The sequence below is a fragment of the Corylus avellana genome, chromosome 3, assembly GCF_965113065.1.
Source record: "Corylus avellana chromosome 3, dhCorAvel1.hap1.2, whole genome shotgun sequence".
NCBI lineage: Eukaryota > Viridiplantae > Streptophyta > Magnoliopsida > Fagales > Betulaceae > Corylus > Corylus avellana.
In genome coordinates, this window is record NC_142492.1 from 4,242,844 (window position 1) to 4,268,880 (window position 26,037).

General features: G+C 36.3%; 1 protein-coding gene and 1 non-coding gene across 3 annotated transcripts; one reads left to right on the forward strand and one right to left on the reverse strand.

Annotated features, from left to right (window-relative positions):
• The first annotated feature begins 6,366 nt into the window (after positions 1-6,366).
• On the forward strand, positions 6,367-6,438 carry TRNAQ-CUG (transfer RNA glutamine (anticodon CUG)). The gene has a single exon. It is a non-coding gene; the product is annotated as a tRNA-Gln (tRNA).
• Positions 6,439-8,479: 2,041 nt separating this feature from the next.
• On the reverse strand, positions 8,480-25,453 carry CLUB (TRAPP II complex TRAPPC10/CLUB). Of its 2 annotated transcripts, XM_059585031.2 has the most exons (21): positions 25,217-25,453; positions 23,933-24,162; positions 21,737-21,918; positions 20,940-21,123; positions 20,508-20,598; positions 19,376-19,536; positions 16,798-16,887; positions 16,518-16,679; positions 16,170-16,231; positions 15,871-15,961; positions 15,008-15,171; positions 14,696-14,918; positions 13,900-14,445; positions 13,591-13,803; positions 12,955-13,348; positions 12,746-12,836; positions 12,328-12,412; positions 11,885-12,074; positions 9,848-10,146; positions 9,061-9,151; positions 8,480-8,962 (listed from the first exon to the last, which is right to left on the reverse strand). In XM_059585031.2, the coding sequence occupies exons 1-21, from the start codon at positions 25,278-25,280 to the stop codon at positions 8,787-8,789; spliced, it is 3,789 nt and encodes a 1,262-aa protein (XP_059441014.2). In that variant the 5' UTR covers positions 25,281-25,453; the 3' UTR covers positions 8,480-8,786. The 2 variants fall into 2 exon arrangements, with proteins under 2 accessions (XP_059441014.2, XP_059441015.2); XM_059585032.2 differs by lacking the exons at positions 21,737-21,918; positions 23,933-24,162; positions 25,217-25,453 and having other exon boundaries at positions 20,960-20,979.
• Between the last annotated feature and the right edge of the window lie 584 nt (positions 25,454-26,037).

Below are 26,037 nucleotides of genomic sequence, written 5' to 3' on the forward strand. Positions count from 1 at the left end.
TATTAAAATGCTGTTACCAATAAAAGAAAGAGTAATAGTAGGACATAACACAACTCGGGTGGCGCTTGGAATATGATTCTCTTCATTTCAAATGAAAATTGATAATATTCATTTTTTGTGCGTCTTACAATGTATATAAAGTCAATATTCAGCTTTCATGGATTGAAGGTTAATTTGGCTAAATCGATGCTTATCCCGGTGGGGAATGTGGAGCAAGTGGCTTCGTTAGCCGGCATTTTAGGGTGTGAGGCAGCTACTTTGCCAGTGAAGTACCTTGGTCTCCCGTTGGGAGGCTCTTGTAGGTCCAAGCATATTTGGGATGGAGTGATCGAGAAGATTGAATACCGGTTGGCCAGCTGGAAAAGGGTGTATTTGTCGAAAGGGGGTAGGGTCACCCTTATTAAGAGCACTCTTGCTAACATGCCCACTTATTACTTGTCTCTTTTCCCTATTCCGGTGAGTGTTGCTAAGCGCATTGAGAAGCTTCAACGCAATTTTCTTTGGGGAGGGATAGGCGAAGAGTTCAAATACCACTTGGTGAAGTGGTCGCAGGTTTGCACTCCGATCAAGGAGGGAGGGTTGGGGATCAGGAATTTATTGGTCTTCAACCGCGCTCTTTTAGGGAAATGGTTGTGGCGTTATGGGTCGGAAAGAGATGCTTGGTGGAGAGTTGTGATAGATGCGAAGTTTGGAAGTTTATGGGGAGGATGGTGTTCAGTTGAGCCTGGAGGCACGCTTGGGGTAGGGTTATGGAAGAATATTAGGAAAGGGTGGGAAACTTTCAAAGGCTTTACGAGATTTGTGGTGGGGGATGGGTCTAGGATTAGCTTTTGGCATGATTGGTGGTGTGGAGATTCAGCTCTCAAGATAGCTTTTCCGATCCTTTATAGTATTGCTTGTGCAAAGGAGGCCTCAGTTGCGGATAACGTGGAAATGCTAAGGGGATCCAACCAGTGGAACGTGAGTTTCTTGAGGGCGGCTCATGATTGGGAGGTGGAGGCCTTTGCCTCTTTTTTCCAGGTGTTACATTCTACAGGAGTGAGAAGAGGGTCGGAAGATAGATTATGGTGGAACCCTTCCAAAAGAGGTACTTTCAAGGTCAAGTCTCTCTTTCTATCCTTGGCATGCTCGGAAGGGAGGAGGTTCCCCTGGAAGAGTGTGTGGCGGACACAAGCTCCTCCAAGGGCAGCTTTTTTTGCGTGGTCGGCGGCTTGGGGGAAGATTCTGACCTTAGATAACCTCAGAAAGAGAAATGTGATTGTGGTAAACAGATGTTGGATGTGTAAGAAGAGTGAGGAGACGGTGGATCACCTTCTTATTCATTGTGAGGTGGCGTCTGCTTTGTGGAGTGCCTTTTTTGGCCGTTTTGGGTTATCATGGGTGATGCCTGGTCGGGTTTTCGAGTTGCTAGCTTGTTGGTGGTCTGCAGGAAGGGGGGGGAGTGCTACAGTCTGGAAGATGGTGCCTACTTGCTTTTTTTGGTGTTTATGGAGAGAGAGAAATAATAGGTGCTTCGAGGATGTGGAGAGGTCTTTCGAGGACTTTTTATCCTATTGTTTTCATACTCTGTATCTTTGGACTGTAGCGTTTGTTTTTCCGGTTTCGATTAGCTATAATGATTTCCTTGTACGTTTTTCCCTTTCTAGTTAGGTGATCCTCCTTGTATACTTCCAGTGTACTCCGGGGCGCCTACGCTTTTAATAAAGTCAACTACTTACTTATCAAAAAAAAAAAATATTCAGCTTTCATGGTCTTCCATTTTATCTTATATTCGAATCAAAAGTGGAAAGAATCATCTCTTATAACCTTGTCATGTTTTTAATTAAAAAAAAAAAGACACAGTTTTCTTCTAAATTATACGGGAGAAAGTTCATTTAATTCGTTTTATAAAATTATGAGTACTATTATTAGTATTAATAATATTAAAAAAAAAAAAAAAGACTCAATAATTGGTTGGGAATGTCACGTCAAGCTTGTTGAATGAATGTTAGATAAAATTATAGTATCTAACATTTCTCTAAAATTATTATATGTTCTTTAAGCTTGTGAAAAGCACATACTCTTTAAAATAATGCTATATACTATATTTTTATTCCACAATACTGACGTGATAGTTCTAATCAACCATTGATTTTTTATTTTTTTTTAACAATGAATAATCAAACGGTTAGTTGAGACTAAAACGCCAGCATTGTAAAATAATTGTAAAATAGAAATGTAATTTATAATATTATTCACTTTTTTAATGAAATTAAAAGAGTTAGAACAAATTTATTTATTTTTTTAAAATAATATATACTTCTTACATCCTAAAAGACAGGTGACAATTTTATATGGGTGCAAGCTAAAGTAACTCTATCTGGTTATATATGTTATGAATAGTGAAATTATATATATCTAACTGGCCAACAACTTATATTAATTTGTTTATTAAACCTAAGAGCAGAGAATAATAAAGATTCAACAACTAATCATGCACAAAAGAAGAATAAGTAAAAGATAATTTAATATATATGATAACGTGGATCTTAAGTCACAAAAATAATATGATCATATTTTGAAATATCAATAATATTGTACGGATAAGCTAGCTTTGTGATAACTCTGTTTGCAAATGAAGTAATTAATATTGCGGTAAGATTCAACTACCTTCATTGTAGTTATGAATGAAAGGCCGTACAACTGCTACAAGAAAGTGCAAAATAAAGACCAACTTGTTAAGAAACCCATCTGCTTCAACTCGTCTACACTTCTCATTACATTTGCTCAATTTTTTATACACCAAATTGGGCCTTTCCAGTGATTAGCCTTATATTGTTCTAATATCCCTATAAATTATCATTTTAAAAAAATTAAAGATTTTTAACTTAACCCGGTTAACAATTCTTTAAAACAAAGCCTTAAATCAAGTGATCTAAACCTTCTTTAAATAAATCAGGTCCCTTAAGACATTTTAAAGCAAAAATCCCCAAAACACCCTCATTGGCGGAACACTCGCTCTTGTCCCAGATGCGAGTGCTCGCCCAGGGACCACATGAGTGCATGAACATGGCAATATCCCTTGTGCAATACCCAATCGTACATCTGAGCAATTTTTACTTTTTGTGAACAGCATACGAGCGCTCGCTGCTATAGTACTCAAGCACTCGTTGACCAGTTTTCAGACTATTGGACAATACCCAATCGTACGCCTGAAAAGTAATTTTAACCCGTTGTGAATAGTACACGAGCGCTCGCACATTTTGCAGAATTTCTCTTGCAGCACCTTCAACTTTTTTCGCTATATAAACCCACCCCCGTACAACCCTAAACCCTCATTTCAGCCCCTAGCCGAGCCGTACTCTCTGGCCAAACTCTCACCCTAGGGAGCAAGCCACCCGTCCCCTTAACCCCAATAGTATGGTACAAGGTTTTAGTAGCTCTTTTTGTTAGATGGAACCTCGTAGAGTTCCCTAGCACTGCTTATAACAATGAGTCGTGTTTTGTGATGTTGAAGGACCCGAGCGAGCGAATGAGGTAAAAACACTTACGAACATTTTCCTTAAAAACGTGGGATATGTCAGCTGACTAACCACGCATATGATATGCGCATGTCTATTTTTTGTAATAACTTGGTAACTACTTTAATAACTGATTGATAAGATGCATTGTATGACATGGTACACCGGTACGTGCGGTATATGGCTTGCTATACAGACTTGATTCTATGGTCAAATGTGTGTGTGGTTAAATGAGCATTGAATCCAATTAGGGCTAAGCGTCGGTCGGTAATGTCGGTTTTGGTAGAAAATTTTTATTTTCACCTTTGAACGGACAATGTCGGTAAAGTCGGTTATTTCACCGACTTATTCTGCCAAATTTTATTTTATTTCACCTTTTGAACCGAATGTCGGTCGGTAAAGTCGTTGTCGGTCGGAAGTTGGTAAAGTCTGTGTCGGTAATGTCGGTATGTGGAAAAGTGGCAAATTTGTAGGTAAAGTCGGTTCGGTTAAAAAACCTCTTCCGTCTACCTCACCGAAAAATTTGGAATAAAAAAAAAAAAAATCATTCCGCCTCCTGTCCGCCACCTAGTCGGTAACTGTCGGTGTTAGTTGAAATCGGTCAAAAGTCGGTAATTTCCTCAGCCCTAAATTCAATGGTTGTTTCGTGACCAGCGTAGCCTTAACGGGCGGTCACTACAGGACGTACATCATTAGTAGCGTATGCCACCCGAGGTCAGACTCAGTCAGGCTACTAATGTTATAGAAGGTAGAATACAATAGTTGAGACACCGGCATTGTACAAGTCCCTTGCGATAGTGCCAATCTTGCTGAGAATGAGTAATATCTTGGGTAGACCATATATGATAGTTATGACCTATAAAGCATTAGTTTTATACATTAACATACTTAGGCGATTGCCGTCGGTAGTACACCATCATTTATCAAACCAAACAATATTTTCAAAGTGTATTAACGGAGACAACATCTATTTTCAATGTTTATCAAAACTGCACGTTTATTTCTGCTTAATAAATAATAATCATGAGCTCATGTCATACCCAATTGTGAGGTTTACTTACTAAGTCATTAGACTTATGCAGTTATTACTCTTATAGGGAGCTTGTTTTTAGAACCCAAAAGTAGTATGGTTGCCACCTCAGACCTTACTTTAAGATCTTCATGCTGTTATCGGGTTTGCTTTATATTATTAGTTGCTCCATGTCTTCTAATTTGAGAATTATACTTGTTTTTTGTAATAATTGATAGATTTCTCATATTTATTTCACATTCTTATGCATTAACTCTGATTATGTTTAGAGAAGTGATTCCTAATTTAGCCACCAGTTGGTTAAATTGGGGTAATTGTCAGTAACTCTGCTAGGTTAGTCAAGGCCAGTTTTGGAGGTGTTACAATTGTACAACAACAATATTGGATCAAATGATAATGGAAACCCACAACACTCTCTAGTCTCAAGACCAGGATTGTTATAACAGTTTTCGGACAGCCGGGTTGATGATGAAGGTCCTATAAAACAAAACAAAAAAGGTAGTTCTTGGAGTTCGTCGATCTCTTAAGATTTGAAGACACTCTGATGATTAAGCTAGCTTTCTACTTAAGAGAGAAAAATTGTATGAAAAATTGGAGAGAGAGAGAGAGTACCTCTCTTTGCCTTCTAGAAAGGAAAGAGTGTCCATTTTCTTATATTAAATGGCCTTTAAGTTTGGACGATTTGCTGAGTAGGCTAGATATCCGAGTTGTTTGGCCTAATGGGGTTGCCAGGACCAACAAGGATAACGCTAAGCGACACCAAGATAATTGTTGAATAATCTCAATATAAACAGGGATGTGCACTCAATTCTAGAAGATTTCTTGATATGAATGGAAAAACAGTCTCTTAATTTGATCTAAGTTTTTTTTTTTTTTTTTTGTGTTTTTTTATTTTTGTTTTGACATGTCCACACAAAAAGGGAGAAGGAGATTTGAACTAGTCACTTTTGCTCTATGTGGAGTAATTTTCAGCTAATTGAGCTACCTATCGGAGACAATTTGGTCTAGTAATAGAGCCAGATGAACTAAATTTTCCTCGCATACATTGTGGAATTTATCACTAGAGAAGGAATTAGGGTTTCATGAAATTTCAATTTAGTCTTTAAATTTTTAATTTTGACAACTAAATCTTTAAATTTTCCTTTGATTTCAAATAAGAACCACTCAACTAATTAACGGTATATCACCTCAAACCAATAAATTAATTTCACGTAGCTGTCGTTTGACATGTTATGTAAATATTATATGTGCCACATGGCACAATTATGCTAAAAATTACAAATATACCTTAAATAAATAAATAAAATTATATTTATAATTTAATGTAACTGTATTACATGGCAAGTATAGTGGATACATGACTTGTCAAATGAGAGCCACATGACATTAATTAATAGGGACATGCGAATAGTAACACTATTTACAAATAGGGATGTGTGAACAGTAAAACGCCTCAAATTAGTGATATTTTTTCAAAAAACTTCCCTATTTCAAACGCTACTAGTTTGGTGCTTTTTTTTTTTTTTAAAAAAAAAAAAATTGTTTTAGTAGTGAGAGACTTATTTGAAATCAGAGAAAGAATATTAAGAATATTCATTATTTCAAAAGATCCAAATTAGTGAGACTTTTTTTTTTTTTTTTTTTTTCTCAAAAAAAAGAAATCAGAGAAAAATATAAGGATTTAATTGTCGAAATTGAATACTTAAGGACTCATAAAAATAAATGACATAATATATTATAATAAAAATAAATTAATAAAATAAAATAATTTATAACCTCTAATTTAAAGTTAAATATTTATGTGAACTATTTATGTGAACTATTTATGTCACCAAAGGTCCCATGGTCTAGTGGTCAGGACATTGGACTCTGAATCCAGTAACCCGAGTTCAAATCTCGGTGGGACCTTTTTGACCATTTGTTTTGCTCGGCTCTTCCTCCTCCACCCCCCCACCCCCCGCGTGTATTTTAAGAAGCCAACACCTCTTCTTCCTGCAACGAATGAAAGAAAGGGCCCCGCTTTCTTTCTTTCTTTTTTTTTTTTTTTTTTTTTTTTTTTTTAGAAAAATGTAAAATCAGTCCTTGTAGTTTACTTGATTTGTAATTAACTTCTTGTAATATCAAAATGAACTCAAAGGTTCCTAAGGTATGTTAAAAAAATAATTTAGTTCCTACGATCAAATTCTGTTCACTGACTTAACAAATTATGATAACATAAAACATTAGAATCAATAAAATTGTGATACTTGTCATATTTAAGTCAGTGTCACACTAATAGAATTTGTTAAATTAGTGGACAAAATTTGACTGTAAGGATTAAATTATTTTTTTTGGCATACTTCGGGGACCTTTAAGTTTATTTTAATACTACAAGGACTTAATTGTAAATCAGGTAAATCACAAGGACTAATTTTTCCTTTTTCCTTTTTTTTTTTTTTTTTTTGGCATGGTTCACGAGAGAGAGAGAGAGAGAGAGAGAGAGAGAGAGAGCTATTTCTTGTTTGGCCGATTTTGGTGTTGGGATTTTGGTAATTTTTTGTTCAAAATTTTGCTGGGTGTTAGGAGTTTTGAGTTGTGATAATTTTGGGGGGGTTTCTTGCTATGACCGAATGCCCTATTTCAATTAAATTTCGGTTCTAGTGATTCTAGCAAAGCAAACAGGGCTGAAAAAAATCTGGGTGTTTTTGATGATGAGTTGAAGAAACATTTGGTGTTTTCGAGTTTATCATATTTGGTGTTTCACTCTGAAATGTCATCCTCTTATTGGAGGGCATAAATGACTTAATTTATGCCACTTCCATATATAAGTTATTATCTTCCCTTTAATCTTTATCTTGTATTTACCCAATTATCCAGTAGAGATTGAATATAATCATATCTGTCTCCCTGAAATCCAAGTCAATTGTGTTCTTGAATGAACACCTTTTCTCTAATTCCCACACTTGGATGATATAATTCCGATCTTAAGCTCAACTGCCAAGCATTCATACACAAAATTTATTATTGACGTCCTTAAGGTGTAGCTCAATCAGTTAAGGATCACGCCTTATGAAGCGGAGGTCACTAGTTCGAATCCCCCCTCTTGTGCGGACATGTAAAAAAAAAAAAATTATCGACCATTATGATTTTGAACTTTTGATTACTAGAATATTCATAAAAAATAACCCCCATAAAATTTTTATTAAGAGTGACAATTAATGGTGTGTGTTGCGTTAGAATCATGTCAAGACATGTCTAAAACTACATAAGTTAACCCTAACTCGACTTAATTAATTAAACGGATCAAATCATTCAACCCGCTAATTTAGTGCATTGTGTTTGTGTTTGATTCACCAAAAATTGTCAATCCTAAATATTAAGTTCGCATCATGTTGCAACACGAGTATAAGGCTATATAAGTCAACCATAATCCGACTAATTTAATTGAACGGATTAAACCTCTCAATACTAACTCATAAATTTTGTGTTGAGTTCATAGGTCACGTAAGAAATTGACATCCCTAATTTTTATGCATTATTTACTAAATCCATTTAGCTCCAAACACGTCTGGGGTCATAAAAGAAGTCCAGCAGTAGTATCAAGAATCTCTGCAGTCTACAGCAGCAGATATCAGAGACCACTATTGTGTCGATGGCAACAGACTCACAGACAGCTCTCGTGTCAATGGCCAGACAAAACGATCTCTGAATTAAGCTTAAGATGTATAAGCCACTAGTGATAAATGGGGCTCCAGGTGGCAGTCCACAAACAGCATCTGTGATAAAGGCCACTGAATAATTAAGGGGTACAATGCCTATTTCTTCACCAGAAAATGGGATGAAATGATTGTCCACCTACACCCCACCACCTTCAATCCAAAAAAAAAAAAAAAAACAAAACAAAAAAAAAAACATATAGGAAAAGAAAATGGGATTGATTGCACATGTTTCACTCATCTCAAATCATGCATTAGACCAAACAAAATATCTTTCATTATATTGTACATGGAAAGTACAAAATCCACTGTACATAGCAGGGATGCCAGATGTTCAGAACACCCAAAGAACTACCCCAGCCATACTAAATTAAACTAACTTCTCCGGATTTTCCAGCAAACTCAACAAATACAGATTTACAAATATCTAGGTAATCAAAACTGGGTAGTATTACCTCTATAACTGTAATTTTTAATTGAACCGAAAAAACTTGATCCAACCAGAGTGGAAAACTATAGTGACCTGGGGTAACAGCAATGCAGGATGCAGGAGCCAAGTAATCATGCTGGAATGCAGAAGGAGGAGCTGAGAGGCGGAGGCAAGACACAAACCAGGTGAGGCCCGGCAGGATTGCAACTTATAGTTGCCTCCTCAACATCTGGCAGTCCAAGTTGTGGGGGACGAACATAGCCTGCTACCAGTGGCATGCATAATATTGAGATAACTATCCTGGAACCTGTTGTCGCGAAAAAAAGGATGATCAAGATGAGCAGAAATGAGACAAGAAACCAGATTTTAACGAAAACTTATAAGCGATGAACGAAGTTTAGGAACCTTGCTTCGTGGAGACAGAAACATGCCCTCTTTTCCTCCCAGCAATCATCCAATTATCTGAATTTGCATTGACTTCATACAACACCTCATCCTGTTTCTCAAGCAACAAAGATAATTTAACTGAGCGATATAAACGAGTAATTGAAAATTTCACATTCTTATATTTAGTAATAGCTGCCCAAAGCACTCCTCAGGTCTTAAGAATCTAAGAAGTTGCAGGGTAGTGGGGAAGATGCAAAGGCAACATCATATGAAGGGTATAAAAATAGAATCAACGTTTTTTGCTGTTTTGGTTTCGAATATTGAAAAACTCACCCTTTCTAAGCAAACATGCAATATCATAAAAAATTATTTTCTTTTCCTACCCTTTTCTAAGCAACCAAAATAAAGCAAAAGAACAACCAAGGAAAAGGAAAAATTACCTACTGGTAAACTAGGTAAAGAATTCATGCAATATTAAATGAAACATTTAAGTTCAAGTCCTATGATTGCAAAATAATTCTGCGGACGAAGGCAAATGGGATATGCTACATCCTAATAGTCCTCAGTGGTACTTCAATCCTTTCACAAAACAAAGTCCAAAGGAGTGGGAACTACACACCTCAATTCATAATTGGAAAGAGAAAAGCAACTATCTTACAACAATATGACAATTGGCTTAAAAGAGCTGAACTCTGCAATCAATGCCACATCAAAATTTGATAGGAAAGGAGTGATGCTCTAGAATCCTGATTTCTAACTTTCTTTAAGCATTGTCGATAAATAATGGTTACTTCTCTTGACTTACATTGTGTTTGGAAACTTCATCCTCCTTGAAATCTCTTAACCTTTCAACCCTCCATTTCATGCTAACAAGTTGCCCAACTCTAAGGCCACCAGAAGGGAGAGGAAGAAAACCAACGGCCAGGCATGGGTCAAGCACAGGCCTTTGCAAAACAAGAGCACTCCTGAAGATCAAATCCTGTCTAACACCCTCGGGTCCTGGAGATTCTACAGCCACAGGCGGGTGTGCTCCAATAGTCCTATCACCAGAAATTCCATATCTGAGATTTAATATGCTATCTGGTTGTGGTGCCTTAGCTTCATCTGCAAACCAAAGGAAATATTAGCTCTGTTAAATGTAAGACAAATATGAAAAGATTTGCTTTTATTATATAGGCTACAAGGAAAACCGGTCTGATTTTGACATATTAGTGTTTGGTTTATACAAAATAACTTTTGTTCTCTCTAATGATTAATCACCTACTTTGTAAATGAGAAATACATAGCACTAATTTTGTTTACTTCTTTCTTTTAAGCAGCATCACAATTACTTAGAATAACTGAGTTTACAATTTACCAAAAAACTAATGGGAACAAACAAGCTGAGCATTCATCATCACATCTTCAACTTAAGTAAAAAGCTGCCTTTACTATTGTTCAATCTTCTAAACTCCAAGAAAATCAGATGAGATAAAAAAGTTGACATGTCAACTCACTGCATGGTACAACAAAAAGAAAAAACTTGTGGCTCAATTGAAATGATCGAATTGATCAGGTTGGACAATCGAGTTCAAAGACTCAAAAGTTCTTCAAAGGTTTTGTTTGGAGACTGTATTAATATGCATTAAATTCATTTTCCAGGTTAAAGTAGGCATCCGACTGCTGGTGTTTTCACCAAACATGTTTTATGGAACTTATGACAACTAAAATTACTAGAAAAGGAGTTTAATCTTAAATGGTTCTTGTAACATGTATTTGTCATTGGTAAGTTACACATGCATCTAGTGGAACTTGAACTCAGCACCTCACCGTTCATCCTATTATTGGAGGAGGAAGGATCATTTGAGCTAGAGCTCATTGGCTTCTAGGAATTTTGTAGATCTAAACAAAGCTTCAATTAATCTAAAATATCCTTTCTATCATTTAAAATAAGAACCTTAATTTTGTATAAAGCAATTATCATACTAAAATTGTTAATGGATTGAAGAAGCCCATTTCTTTTCCCCACTACTTCCTTATCTTACTCATATGTATACAGCACTCAAAGATAATATAGCCCAGCCGTATCAACTTCACCACATCAATAATGTCTGCATCCTAGTTGATATCAATTGGAGTATTGCTATATATCACCCTCCTATCCCCTTCCCATCCCCACAAAGCATATGTGGCGTGGTGCCCCATAGCATTTGATGCACGGAGATTAGTTTTTTGATTTGGAGGACCATGCCATATAGGCTTTGGGAGGATGGGAGAGGGATAGGGAAGTGATGAATAGAATTACTCTATCAATTGATATCTAAATCACTATTTCAAAAGGATCTTCGAGAAACCAGGCAAGCCTATCAAAATCAGCACCATACTATCACTGACTATGAACTAGCTGTACCTAACTATTTTAAATACTACCACATTTAGAAGTTTAGAACCCCACCATAAATATAGAAGGGAAGTATGTAACATATAGCATGTTAATATATTAGAGGTATAGTGATGGTCTTAATCTGGCACAAATTGTAAAAAGAGATCTACATATAAGTACATTGACCAGATCAGATATTGTTTGGACAATAGGATTACAGAGAAAATGCTCCCCAACTATGGTGGTAAACTTAATGTCATAATTCTTTATAACTATACCTCTTTTACTTCAGGTATTACTATGATTACCAGTTCTCAAGCCTTAGAATGGTCTTTGAATGACCTATGATGATATATAAGACATTACTGCATATTAATCTTTAGCGAGACACTCATCCACAAGACACTATCTACTCCGGTTTAACTCTAGCATGGAAGCACACAGGTGCCAAAATTTATTTGCACAATCAAATGAGAATACCTTCAGCATTTGACATCTCTAAGCATATACTGAACAGTATTCCTGCTCTGGAATGTGGAGAAATGATGAGGGGGGTGAGGCCTGAAGTTGGTCTCCCATCACCTTTTCGAGTATGAACAAATCCATCTTGAAGATCAAGCCAAGTATCATAGATGGTTAATGTGGCCTTCACTTCTGATTGTAGTATCACCTGGAAGAACATTTACCAATGTAGACTTCATAGAAAAATTGATAAATCATAACAAGAGAATGTCACATTTTGCTAATCTGTAAGAATTGTAATGAAAGACTGCAAGCTAAAATATCTTTCATTAAGTGATGCGGAGTCATTCTAGTTACAGATGGAAAAAGAAAATTTTTGATTCATTAAAATTGGGAACCAGTTCATCGAAATCAAAGTAATACACAAAGAAGTATGCTTTTGAAAACTTGAGACAAATTACCTGCAAAAGCAAAGTTCCATCATTGCATTTATCTGCAATGCGTGTGCTCACGTGGAAAGGATCAGTAAAATGGACGGCTAAGGTCCTGCACATCAGGCCAAGTACTTATTCAGACAAATGCATAACTAATAAAAGGGTAATGCTATTTAGTAGACTGCTATACGATTGCCATACATTGGGATGACATGGCCGTAAAAATTAACCCTTATATATATATTTTTTTACAGGTGCTAATATCCAAGGACTGATTTTTCACTACCACATCATCAAGTTGTTTGGCAGTCGTATAAGAGTCTACTAATTAGCATTACTCATAATAAAAATATCAAAAAGTAAAAAAAAAAGAAATGAATAAATAAAAAACAGGAATGCAGAATTTGCAAATTTAAACTCAAAGAATGATGGACAATAAGAATACCTCTCAAATATCTGGTTGTGGGATACTCCAAATTCAAGCTTCAGAGCTATCGTCCTCATTCCATCCACAATACTCTGTCTCTGAGGGGTAACTGCCCATAGCAAACAATGTGTCATATACATGGAAGCAGTTGGATGCAACAAAAAACATTAGATACAAGCCACACATACTAGATATTGGAACCACCAAAACTGTATCATAATCTTAACCTGAAGATGATCCTCTGGCAAGCCTGTCGCTAATGGCACATATTGGAATCCACAGAATAGAAGTCACGTTATTTGCCCAACCTGGAAACTCTATCCTGCCATCATGGAGTCTCAACTGCTCAAAATCTTTATCAACAGTCAAAGAACCATCTTTATGAGCCGCATCAGACCGTGCCATGTCAGCAGGACTTTGTGACACATCAACATAACTCTCCATCTCAATGACATGCGACTCTTCAATCTTCAGCCCTGGACCAGTATCTATATGCAATACAGCACCTTTGAGGGAGTAGTTCATGGGCCGTATTATGATCCCAACCCACTGAGGTTCATTTATTAGCAAAGCAGATGAAATAGCTGCAGCAAGGTCAACCAAGGCTCTGGGTTTAAAAACCTATGGATGAAAAGGTGTTTTGTTAGATGATTAAAATATTTATATAACAACTAAAAGAGGGATACTAAGAAACTAGTCCCTTATTCTAACAGTGCTTCAGGATCTGAATGCATGATACGTGGGTAATGTAAGAAGAAAGTCATCAGTACGAAAACACACTCTCCTGTCTCAACATCATAATTATCCATATTTCTATTCAACTTTTTAACTACATAATTATCCTCTGGTTCGAGATACAATACCTTCAAGATAGGTCTAGTTGGCTTTTCATATATCATAAAATCATCATTGTCTGCAGGGGCACCCTTGGAAAAACTATGAGATCTAAACCGCAAATGCCCAATCTGCCCAGTAAGAACTCCCAAGACATAGGAGCCTGGTCTTTGGGGGGGTAAATCCAAGGTAATTGTATTCCGGCCAGGCTTTAGAACTATAGCAGAAGAGCTCTTTAATGCCTGAAATAACAGATGAAATTATTGTTATTCAGAATTCATCAATAAATTGCTTCAACTGCAATGAAAAGGCATAACATTATGTCTAGAAAAGCATACCTTGACACCTTCATCACCATTATATGTAGCCATCAATGTGAGACTGAGTGAATCAAGAGTAATATCATCAGGAAAGCCACTCCAAACTGTCACAGATAAACTACCAGGATCCCCATCACATAGCTCCAACGGGGGTCCAGGATTGCCAGAAAATGTAATTAAAGAAGATACATCTAGGGGTACAGGGTGCTTCATTTCACTGTGTGCAAGGTGAACAACTTCAGACTGAAATGCTTGGCGTTCCTTGGTCGAAAATAAGCCTTTATCTAGTGAAAGCAGTCTCACACAAGACGATAGGTAACCAGCTTGATCATTAAGTATCTTCTGACACTCAGCTAAATTCGGAAGGACTTCAGCCAATAAATCCTGCCATCCTTCACCGGCATATAAGGCACAGACCTTCTCATATGACTTTGCAGCGAGATCAATATTTCCGTGTTTGAAGCAGACAGCTGCTATTTCACCATCAAGGACAACGCCATGTCTTTTCCACCAGGAGCGATGGTAATTGTCAGCAGCGCCTTTAGTTAGCTCCAGATATTTTTTCTGTTAGCATCAAATTTTGAATTGCACAAAATATGAGAGAGATTCAACCACTAAGTAAGACCACTTTAGAAGAAGCAACTGCGTATCAAAGATCATTTAGAAGTGGCTATCATATTTTAAGGGAATATGATTTGATCAAGTAAATAGGTCTGTTAAAGAGCATGGGAAATTTGAAGAGGATTTCCTCAAGGGCAAGACAATTTTACTGAATGCTGCGTGCACACGTGTATGTTTGGCCTGATATTTATACCTCAAACTCCTCTAATGATGATAAAGATTTCCGTAGAACATGATTAGAAATTGTATGCTGCAAAGCATGGTCAGCAGCAACATAAATCTCAGCAAGTCTCATAGGTCGATCAATTGAGCTCTCAAAATTTCCAGGTGAAGAGTTAGTGCGCGACATGGAACTTGTACGGACTTTTTGTGGAGGGGACAGTGGGGACATCTTTATGGATGCATCTGAACCTGATCTGCCAATGTACATACCGCCAAGATAAAAACTTGAAAACCAAAAACACCAAAAATACATTTACATAAAATTAATGCGTTGTTTCAGTACCCATCACTGATAATTGGGCGACCTTCAAACATTTCAAACATATTTCCAGCAGAAAGAGAAGCCCTTCGTCGATTAGCCTCACGCAAAAGAAGGGAAGGTTCAAGCGGCAATGATTTCCTCTGAATACCAAAGTGCTTGCCTCTAAGAGTTTCTTGGAGAATCATCTGCACAAAGAAACATTGTCAAATAGTTTTTTTGGGAAGTCAAAAAGAGTCTTTAGCAAAAACAACTATTAGCACTTCTTTTTTTTTTTCTTTTTTTTTGGAGAAATTCAGCACCTGCCATATCAAGTATCACATATGAAAATACATGTATTACAAGGACTGCTATAAGAAGCTCTTTGAAATGAATACAACTTACAAGAAAATTGACAGGCCCAATGACAATGAAATGTAAGTTCAGTCATGGAAAGGATCTGTTCGCTTGCAGATATGATCCTAAATTTCCCTCAAATGGTCATCCAAGTTTTTAGTTCTAAATAAGCAAGTTAATTAACTGATAGTCGAATAAAAACTGTATTTTTAAGTAACAATGCCACTAATGTAATTTGCATTAACAAGGCCACCAATTTGTTTGGGATCCAAAAGCTCCATTTCAGAATATGAAATTATTGGCTACCAATTGAGGCACCACGTAGGCCTGTGTTAATTACATTTTTGAGATTTCTGAATGAGACGCATCAGATATTACTTCATTCTTCAAATAGACTACCTTGAGTTATCTTCTACAATGACTTTCTTTCGTAACAACACGAGTTCTATTAATAAAAAAAGCACAAGTGCAATGTGATTTTCAAAGAATGTTAATGTATTAAATGGTCATTTTGCTAGCTCAGCCCTGCATATGCCATACTGAAATCTTACCTTTTCCTTCACAAAAATCTCAGACAAAGTATCGGGTGGAACTGCAGGCCAAACTGCTGGCTTGGGCCAAGGTAGCATGCTGAGTGAAGCACTGCTCGAAAGAAAAAGGATAAAGCTAGAAGTAAAATTCCAGACATTTCTTATCCAAAAGGGAAGAAGAAGAGTAGTCTAGATATCAAATAAAATTTTGCTGCAGTTAAAGAACAACATAATTCAGCTTGCTCTTAGAAAAATATTATGAGCAACCAAATTTAAAGAATGCTACAAGTGGATTTGGCCTTTAAAACTTAACTATGTACCTGTTGACAGGACTTCGTTCAATCTCTATTCCATATCCAATCAAATATGCAAGCCTCATGAACTGACAAAAAATCATAAATACACTCGTTCAGAATTTTTTTAGCAAGCTAGAAATAGGAAAAAGTGAAATCATTTTGTCGTAAGTGTAGACAACCACCAAAAACGGTGTGGAACACCACATCAACGCATTCAGCCAAATGTCAGCATGTTTAAAACAAACTTTCTGATTTAAACACATTCTTTAGTGATGGATATGAGTCACTTTTATGGACTAAGAATATTGGTACATACCAAATAAATCATTAAACGAGAAAAATATGCAGTTACTTTACTGACATAAAGCCTACCTTAACCCTGCACAGTGAATAAAGATCACCCAGAAGGCGGTAGAACTCCTTTTCTATATCCGGTGCCAGAAGTCCGTCCTTATAATGAGAAGCAGTTGCATTGATCAAATCCAAGCAGGCAGTTATTACCCAAACTTCACGCATACAAAAGGGTAGAATATTCTGAGAAGAACTCCAAGATGAAAGGAAACAGAAAAGGGGGAAAAAATCAGAACCAATATTCTTCAAGTAAAGCTCAAGACAAGTAGCAATAGTACATTAAACAAAGATTATCAAGTACCTCATGCAGTGCCAGGGCCTTTGAGAAGCTTATTATGAATAAATAACCCCTTGAAGCAACCTCAAGGGGGCGATTCAGCTTGAACAAAAGCTGCAATTTGACACACATCACTGAGATACAGTACCCATTTATAATTTCAGCAAAGAAAAAAGCCATTATATGAGTAAACCAAGTTTTGCAGAAAAACAAAAAAGAAGCTCTATATGAAAAAAATGCAAGCATGAAGTTTTTAGTGATGGAAAAGTTGGAAACATGATGCTCCTCTTCAAAAGGAAAGTACCTTTTGCTTCAGAAAGCAACTTTTCTTTTTAACAAATAATGTAAATTCATTAAAAGCGCATAGGGGTGCAATCCTATTACACATGAAGTATATAAGAGAACCCCTAAAGTATTGACAAAAAAAAAAGAAAGAAATTCCAAAAACTCAGAAAAATTAGAAATAGGCAAACTACTCCATGCTACTCCCCATGTATAAAGGGATTGTACCATCATCTTCTTCAGCACTAACATCCCATTCTCACGATCTTCAAAGCTCCTTATGTTCAGCTCTCTTCAAAGACATCACATTAAACAAAAAGGAGTCAACTTCCATGTTTACAAAGCAGTACAGTTTCCCAATTGTCCCCTCCAACTCGCTCACCCCTTGAGGCATAACCCAAGCAACGCCAAACAGCTGGAAAAGTGTACTCCACAATTCTGTTGCAACCTCACAATGAAGAAGATGATCAATAGACTCCCCACATTTCTTACACATATAGCACCACTTCACAATAACATTCCTCTTTCGTAAATTATTCAAGGTTAAGATTTTTCCTAAAGCAGCCGTCCACACAAAAAACACCACTCTCAATTGAGCTTTAACTTTCCAAAAACTTCCAAAGAAAAGGGAAACTTACCAGAGTAGATAACACCTGATAGTAAGACCTAACTTCAAACGGTTTCCTTTTAGAAGGAATCCAGCAAATTTTATCCTCACCTTTGTGCCTTACTCTTTGAGAATATATAACAACTCAAAGAGACCAGAGACCACTTCAACCTCCCAATCATGCACTCTTTTAAAGAAAGTATTCCAATGAATGTTTCCATTCTGGAATATGATCCGTCACCCACGCATCCTTACCACAACCAATAGTGAGTAATTCATTAAATGAGAGCTTCAAAGGCTGATCCCCACGCTAAACATCATCCCAAAACTGCATCTTAGATCCATCTCCTACCTCATACCTCACATATTTAAAAAAACCTTCCTACCCCCTCCTTATACATTTCCACACTCCCACACCATAGGGTCTACCACCAATCTCCACAAAGCATCCCTCTCTATAGCATACCTCCACAACCACTTACTCAAAAGTTACATATTGAAATTAGATTTTTCACCCCCCAACCCCTTTAAATTATTAGAGTACATATTTTTGACCACTTCACTAAATGAAACTTAAACTCATCACCAATACCCCAAAATAAAGTCCCCTAAATTTTTTCTAGTTGATTAACCACTCCTAGTGAAATAGGGAAAATAGACAAATAATATGTCGGTAAATTCGAAAGAGTACTTTTTATCAAAGTTAATTTGCCTCCCTTTGATAAATAAAGCCTCTTCCAATCCGCCAACCTATGTTCCATCTTGTCAATAATGCCATTCCAAATGGTAGAAGCCTTGTAAGAAGCTCCCTAAGGAAGCCCAAATACTTCATCGGCAATGAAGCCACTCTACACCCAAGAATGCTTGCCAAGCCTTCCACATCCCCCACATTGCGTATGGGAACAATCTCTGACTTAGACAAGTTTATCTTCAACCCCAAAACCGCTTTAAAACATAAAAAATGAATCTCAAGTTACGAAGTTGTTCACAACTAGGCTCACAAAAGATCAACATATCATCTGGAAACAACAAATGCGACACTACCACCTTCTCATGATTCCTCAATCTCACCGAAAATCTAGATAAAAGTCCACTATCCGCCGTAGCAGACATCATCATGCTTAATGCCTCCATAATAACCACAAACAATAATGGAGACAATGGATCCTACTGTCTTAATCCACACGAACTACTTAAAAATCTAGAAGGAGACCCATTAATGAGAATGGAAAATCACATTGTAGATATGCAGTGATCTATCCAACCTCGCCATCTCTCCCCAAAGCCACATCTCTTTAATAAATATGATAGAAATTCCCAGTTGACATGGTTATAGAATTCTCTAAATCCAATTTACATAATATTCTCAGCTCCCCGGATTGAATCAAATAATTTTCCAAAAGAATCAAATTACATTGTGAGCATCTACTCAAAAGTACTTGCTAAGCGCCATCTTTGGAGTAGTTTAAATCAAACAGAAATGAATTATCTATTGCTAAAATAGGATAAAAATACTTAATCAAGTTAACTAATGGATTCCAACAACCAATGAAGCAGCACATTAGAAAGTAAGAAAAATTAATACATGCAAAATAAGATGTGCAACGTTGAGAAAGCAAATAGAACAATATCTTTGCAATGATATCACTGCCGAATTTGATTTGCTTTTATATCAATCATTTGAGATCACGAATAATTCTCAGTTTTGCAAACCTTTGATTGACAGGAAAACATATACTGTCTAAATTCGAACTCCCTAAACGACTCATCTTGAACAATCTGCGTCAATGGTTTATTTCCAGGATTAAGCAATGCTGCCTGATCATCACCACGGTCTACTCCTCCAAAGTCTCTGTGTTTCACGATCATATTAACTGCAAAATCGAAGTAAGTTTTAATCCTTTCTTTTTGATAAGTAATACAAAATTTTATTAAGAATAGATTCCAGGGATAAGTTGTGATCCATTATTAATCATTAATCAAGAACACTTCAGTGAAAAGCAAGTACTTATTTCACCAACAAATATAATGATAAGAATAATAAGCATGTTGCTTTTGATCAGGAATGATGAACACAAATATCAAATCAATTCCTGTTGAAGGTATAGTGGTGCTACCTTAGAGGTCTACATAAGAACAAAAAGGGCATTAATAATTGCACAATCACCAAAAACAACTATTTTAAAACTCATTTTGTGAAAATTTGACAGAAAAATGAAGCAGGATCGTAATAATAAATAGGACTGGCTTCATACAAGGAGAATGACCCCTTGAAACTACTACTCCATGAAAATGTTTGTAGGGGACAAAGTGAAACAAGAACATACCTTAAAATGGTCTCCATCAATATCTATTAACAATAGAGATCTAATATGGTGAAATAGACTTTAGAGAGAGAAAGAGAGCAGTATCAAGACCAATAATTCATGATGCCTTATCTAACCGCTTGAGCTCCATCTAGCACCATGTTTTAAGTTTGTTATTTTGTAATATATTAACATGATTAATGACATCTATGATTCAAGATGTGACAAAATGTGAAGTGAAACAAATATTAAAATCAAAGTAGACTCACTTCAGGTTCAGCATGGGCTCCTCTCTTATTGTAGAATGAATAAATTAAACCTGTGTTCTAGCACCTACATGCTTATGTGCTGGATTATTTAGGCACTAAGTATCAAGAACCTTTCTACACATGATATAGACAAAGGCTATTCAGATGCCTAATATATATTTGAAGGTGAGATCATCATGTGTGTATATATCAAAGCACTACTTTTATTGGATAATTAAAAGCAGCATCAGAATTTGTATCTTGATAGCAGAAGGGATAACAAGTTCTCACCTGTTTCCAAATAGCAGAGTTCTAGTTCATCATACTCCCGTAACGCATCTTCATAAAGATGAGCCATCTCAAACAAAAAAGCCAAGCTTTCCTGAGAGAAAAAGGAAATGTTAGAAGTCCGAAACTTCTAGAGTATGCAGAAGAGGAATGTGATATACAACTGGGTTACATGGCTCTTAGGATATGAAGGATTTTTGAGACTTGTGCCTCCACATCTGTCCTAAGGGGGGATGTTGCTCCCAGCATGTACTTTTATTCAAAAGTAGAGGATGTTGGAAAAGTAAGCTCTTTAGTACAACGATATGTACTAGAAAAGAGAAAGCAAAACATGAAAGTCAACACCTCCAATTAACAATCAAGACACTCCCCCTTGCAGCCAAAGCACCCTTTATCAGATTTTCTCAATTCGAATATTTTGAAAAAAGGAACAACCTTCAAGATAAAAAAATTACAGAAGTTCCAGACTGGCATGAAGCGTTGTTCACTGAGTTTGCGTATCTCATCCTCATAAAACTGAACACGCCTATCCATTGTATTTCTGATCGACTCCATAATCTTAGATTCCAGGCCTTCCCAAAAATTTGCTTCAGGGCAGTGTATATCTAATTTGCAGCACCTGAACAAAGGATATGTTAGAAACACTATAAAATGGGGGAAAGAGCTTTCATAACTAAGCCCTCTCACTCGCATTTAGGTTTTTTTAACACCCCCCCTCCCCCCCCCTCCCCACCCCACCCCACCCCACCCACCCTCCCTTCCTCAATCTCCCCAAACTTAATTATGAAATAATGCTCTGCCAAGGTAGTCAATATATTACACTTTTGACCCCAAATTCTCTTGGTCATATATCACCAATGACTCAACACAATATATTCACCAAATTCTCTTCTGGTCAACAGTTATAAAGAAAAAAAAAATCAGTGACTATGATGATCTGAACTAGGAATTGATAATGATCATGAAAAACACCAATTTTTAAGATCAAGTATTACACATACAAAATTTTGACAATGAAATGTTCAACTTAGGTTGAAGTACAGAAGCAACTCTTTTGTGAAAAGGACTTGATGGAGAGCCTAAAGTTCAACAAACATTCAGTGAAGTATCAAAGGTAAACTTTATCATTTGAGTAAAACCAAAGTAGAGCCTAAAGTGCAACAAACATTCAGTCAATTGTTCTTAATCCATTAAATGAAATAAAAACACATTGTAATGAGCTGCAAGCATACCTCTCTCTCTTTTTGGAGCTAAATTCAACTTCAAGTTTGGCATATACTTTTTTTGCCAATTTTGTAGCCTGATCGTCATTTGGATGAGCTTTAGACACGAATACAATAAACCACTCCCGCTCGTCATTTTGGACAATCAATTTCAGGCGTGGTTTAAGGATGGTTTTGAACTCATCAAGATCCTAGGGGAAAAAATGAAAGTAGAACATAAGAAGTACATTAGAAGTAACACACACACACAAAAGGGATAGAGAGAGAGAGAGAAGAAGAAGAAGAAGAAAGAAATCACAATCTAGTACCAAATATAAGAGCATTAGGAAAAAAACAACCATGTAATTGAGTTTTAGAGTGTATTCTCTTTTTGTTGATCTTGCCATTTGGAATGTTTTCTTCAGTCGATGTGGGTTGTCTTAGGTTATACCTAGACAAGTAGTTGATTTGCATGACAGCACTCGAAATGTTGCTGTGTGAAAAATGGTACCTTCGTGCGTTTTGTGGTGTATATGGAGGGAAAGGAATGATAGAAATTATGAGGACCACGATAGAACTTTGAAGGAGATTAAGTCTTTAATTGTCAACACTTTGTATCTTTGGACAATTGCTTATGTTTCTCCTTTGGTGATAAGTTATCATAATTTTCTTGTTCGTTTTGCCCCTACGAGTTAGGTGGCTTCTCTTGTATACTTTTTGTGTACATAAGGCACCTTACGCTTTTAATGATATCTCGATTACTTATTAAAAAAAAAAAAAAAAAAACTTTTCCACACGCAAAAACTCCACAAGTTCAAACCCAGGTCTGGGCAACAATAATCAATGCCTATCTCCTCAAATCAGGTCTAGATGTGAATATTTGAATTTGTTGATTCATAGATACAGATAAAATATTATATAGGTTCAATTATGTATGAGACATATAGTACATACCAATATTAACATAGTTTTATACGCATGAATACAAATAGAATTACTTCCAACAGAATTCAGGCAGTAAGAAAAAAATTTGATTGGCTACAAAAGAACAAAACATAAGGCCCTCTAATCCGGGCACTCCCCCTACAATTTAGATGGCACACAACTTGCCTACCTAAACCCATCTAGCTATACCTACAATTAGCATGCGCACATTGGGGGGGGGGGGGGGGGGTGCGGGCGGGGGGGCCGGGTATTGTAATTCATCATTCTACAAATTCTGACTAGTTTTTATTAATTGTATCAAGTATAATTTATTAATTTGATTATAAGTATCATCATTTAATTTATCAACTTCTTCATATTCTGATTAGTTTATCAAGTATAAATTATTAATTTGATTGTAAGTATCAACATTTAATTTATCAACTTCTTCATACATATAGAAATTCTGTCAGAAATTTCTGAAGATACATGCAAATTGTCAATCACTTAAAATCAGCCAAATTTTCCCCTGCCCTCTCAACTACCAAAATCACACTACCCTTGAATCCACAACTGCAATTAGCATTCATTTATCATGTTGGACTTCATCCCAAGTGATGTGCATACACACAAATACACTATTACTTACGCAAAGATATTGTGTTGGCCAACTTCCCTAGTCATTATACATAAAATAATCAAGCATATGTAGATGTATTTTCCAGAAACCAGGAAAACAACTTAAAAAGAGAATTATTTCCCACTTTGTATAAGGCATCTTATAGATGACACCATTTGAACATGAGGCAATCAACCTTAAAGAAATCACAGAAACCAAAGGAATTTTCTCATACTCTGTATGAACTAATAGTGATAATTTGATGTGCCAATAGAAGGTCCACGCTGGGTCATAATCATGTCATAGCAGATGTGCGTTATCAACAAGAATACGGAATTTTGTGGGTTTAGGTTGATTAACTAATGCAAATGTGAACTCAAACAAGCTCAAACTAGGTAGATTCGACAGAGGTCTTAAATTGCTACTCCTATATAGAGAGAAATGAGTGGCACCTCGTAAATGACTGTACAATTGCATACACAAGGATTATTACATTACACTGATGATAGGATTGTAGGTATGAGTAATATACTGTACAATTCCTTAGCTTTAGGAATAGTGATGATTTGAAAGGTGTAATAACAACTGTATCATATGCCCACATCTAACTTAAAATAATTTTTACAGCTATACCATAATTAATACTATAACAAGTGGATAAGGTCAATGAGATGGCAAGTTACCTCACAGGTAACAAGAACCACTATTGCATATGGCTCCCGAAACCAAAATAGTGGCTGCTCCTGAGGGAACCGGCTACGAAGTCTTGAATCTCTCGTTAATATGAACTCAGCAGTCAATTTCTCCACAAACACAGGATTCCGGGTCTTGTTGTTTAAACATGCTCTTTTGAATGGCAACCGCTCCTCAAATCCATTCTTGACAATGGGCCACAAATCGCTCACATCTTCCACTGAAAAGCAGCTTAGAGGAAATTAGTGAGTAGGAACATTTAGCAAGTAGGACAATGACACATTCTGACATTCAGCTATTGGACAAAATATAAAAAGATACCTGCTTGCAACAATGTTGTAGAGGCTATAGATCATGGCAAATGAGAACTTTCTATTAAAATAATTATCATAATAGGAAAGCATGTGATTCTCATCCCATGAACACAGAAGTGCACTAGGAAATTAAGATTAAAAATTATCTTGTGAATTACTCTAAAAAATTATGACCAAATCTTGTGCAAGATGTTATGAAATGGGCTACATACACATCATGCCATGAAGATTCTACCAATTAATAAAGCATCTCATAAGTAGCCCAAGATGCCACACAAACACAAACAGAGAATTAGGTATTCTGTCGTAGAATCTTCATAAATAACTCTTTTCGACTGCCTTTGGTGGCTAAGAAGAAAATCACTCTCGGAAATAAAGACAGAAAAAGAATACAAAACAATCACTTCCCAAGGCATTGCGACTCTTAATATATCGACATTTTCAAAATCACAGAGAATTACTTGCACATCAATTCGGAAAAACAGCCCATTTTCAAAAAAAATTGTTACTGCTACCAAATGGAACCCTAACATCTTCTTATGTAGAAGTACATGAGGACGATTCATCCATATGATCCACAAAAATCATTCAGAAGGCAACTTTCACAGGAGCAACGCTATACACACTAACAAGTCGCACAACAATTCAATGCAAGTGATGATGAATAGCGTCGTAAGACGCGTCATGACAATGTAGCTTTCCCATTATTCACTACGAAAATTTTGTCCTATTCATTTGTAAGAAAAGCATATTATCACAACTATATACCACTTATTAATCTAAATCCACTACTTCCATCACAAAATTAAGCGACTCCATCTACAATTTAAATCGAAACCTAAAAGTGTTGTAGGAGAGGCATTAAGATCAGTAGCTCGCGATGCCGAAAATTTAAATCCAACTAAGAAATTCAGCTTCAATTTAATATCTAGGATAATTTTTAAGGGATGCGATTAAAACCTGCAATAACGAGGTGATCACAAGAATTCTTGATCGTCTGGAACTGAGCGAGAAAGGTCGCCATCACCGATCTACACCAACCATATGCAAATCATAGAGAGAGAGCGAGAGCTTCACTGAGTTCGAAGTGTGTAGGGAAAGGAGGGGCAGTTTGGAGGTTGGGACTTGGGACTTGGGATTCACAGCGCACCGGGGATCTAGTGCTTCGCGTCACACACGCCTGATGATTGGGATATCTCAGCTGACCGTTTGATTGCCGGTTCTTTTGGGCATGGCTAAGCTGGCCCATTCCTGGTGTTTGGTTGTTGGGTTATGTTATCCTACTAGCGCTTTTCTTTCAATAATAAGTAAATTTTCTTTCTTCAAAAAAAAAAAAAAAAAAAAAAAAAAGTAAATTTCTTTTTCTTTTTCTAAGCAAGTAAATTTCTTTAGACAAAATTCACGTACTTTCCTTCAAATTACTACTTAATAACATATCTCTCATACTTTTAATTTGAACAATATCCCTCAAAGTCAAACTATCAATAAGTTGTCAATCTTTTTTCTTTGGCTATAAAGAGGCCGAATCACTCCTAAGGTTTTAGGAATGATCCAACCACTTCCTTTAACCGGCTTGTGGGTGGCCGAAATTATCCCAAATGAATATGGGCGGCTCAACCATTTCCTTCGGCCATATTTAGATGTGGTCGAACCGTCCTTATACCCTTGGGGTGACTTAGCTATCTCCTTTGAGCCTCCACTTTTTAAAAATTTAAAATTTATAGTTTTTTTTTAATAATTTTTATAAATTGTATTTTTGTAATTGGGAAGACATTAATACT

What these genes read in the sequence shown, in the direction of transcription:
- CLUB (XM_059585031.2), bottom strand. Translation starts at nt 25,280, where the DNA reads ATGGCGACCTTTCTCGCTCAGTTCCAGACGATCAAGAATTCTTGTGAT. An exon ending in ATTCACTGTGCAGGGTTAAG is followed by an intron (nt 16,232 to 16,517) that starts GTAGGCTTTATG and finishes ATTTTTTGTCAG; the next exon opens with TTCATGAGGCTTGCATATTT. An exon ending in AGAGATGTCAAATGCTGAAG is followed by an intron (nt 10,147 to 11,884) that starts GTATTCTCATTT and finishes TTTGGTTTGCAG; the next exon opens with ATGAAGCTAAGGCACCACAA.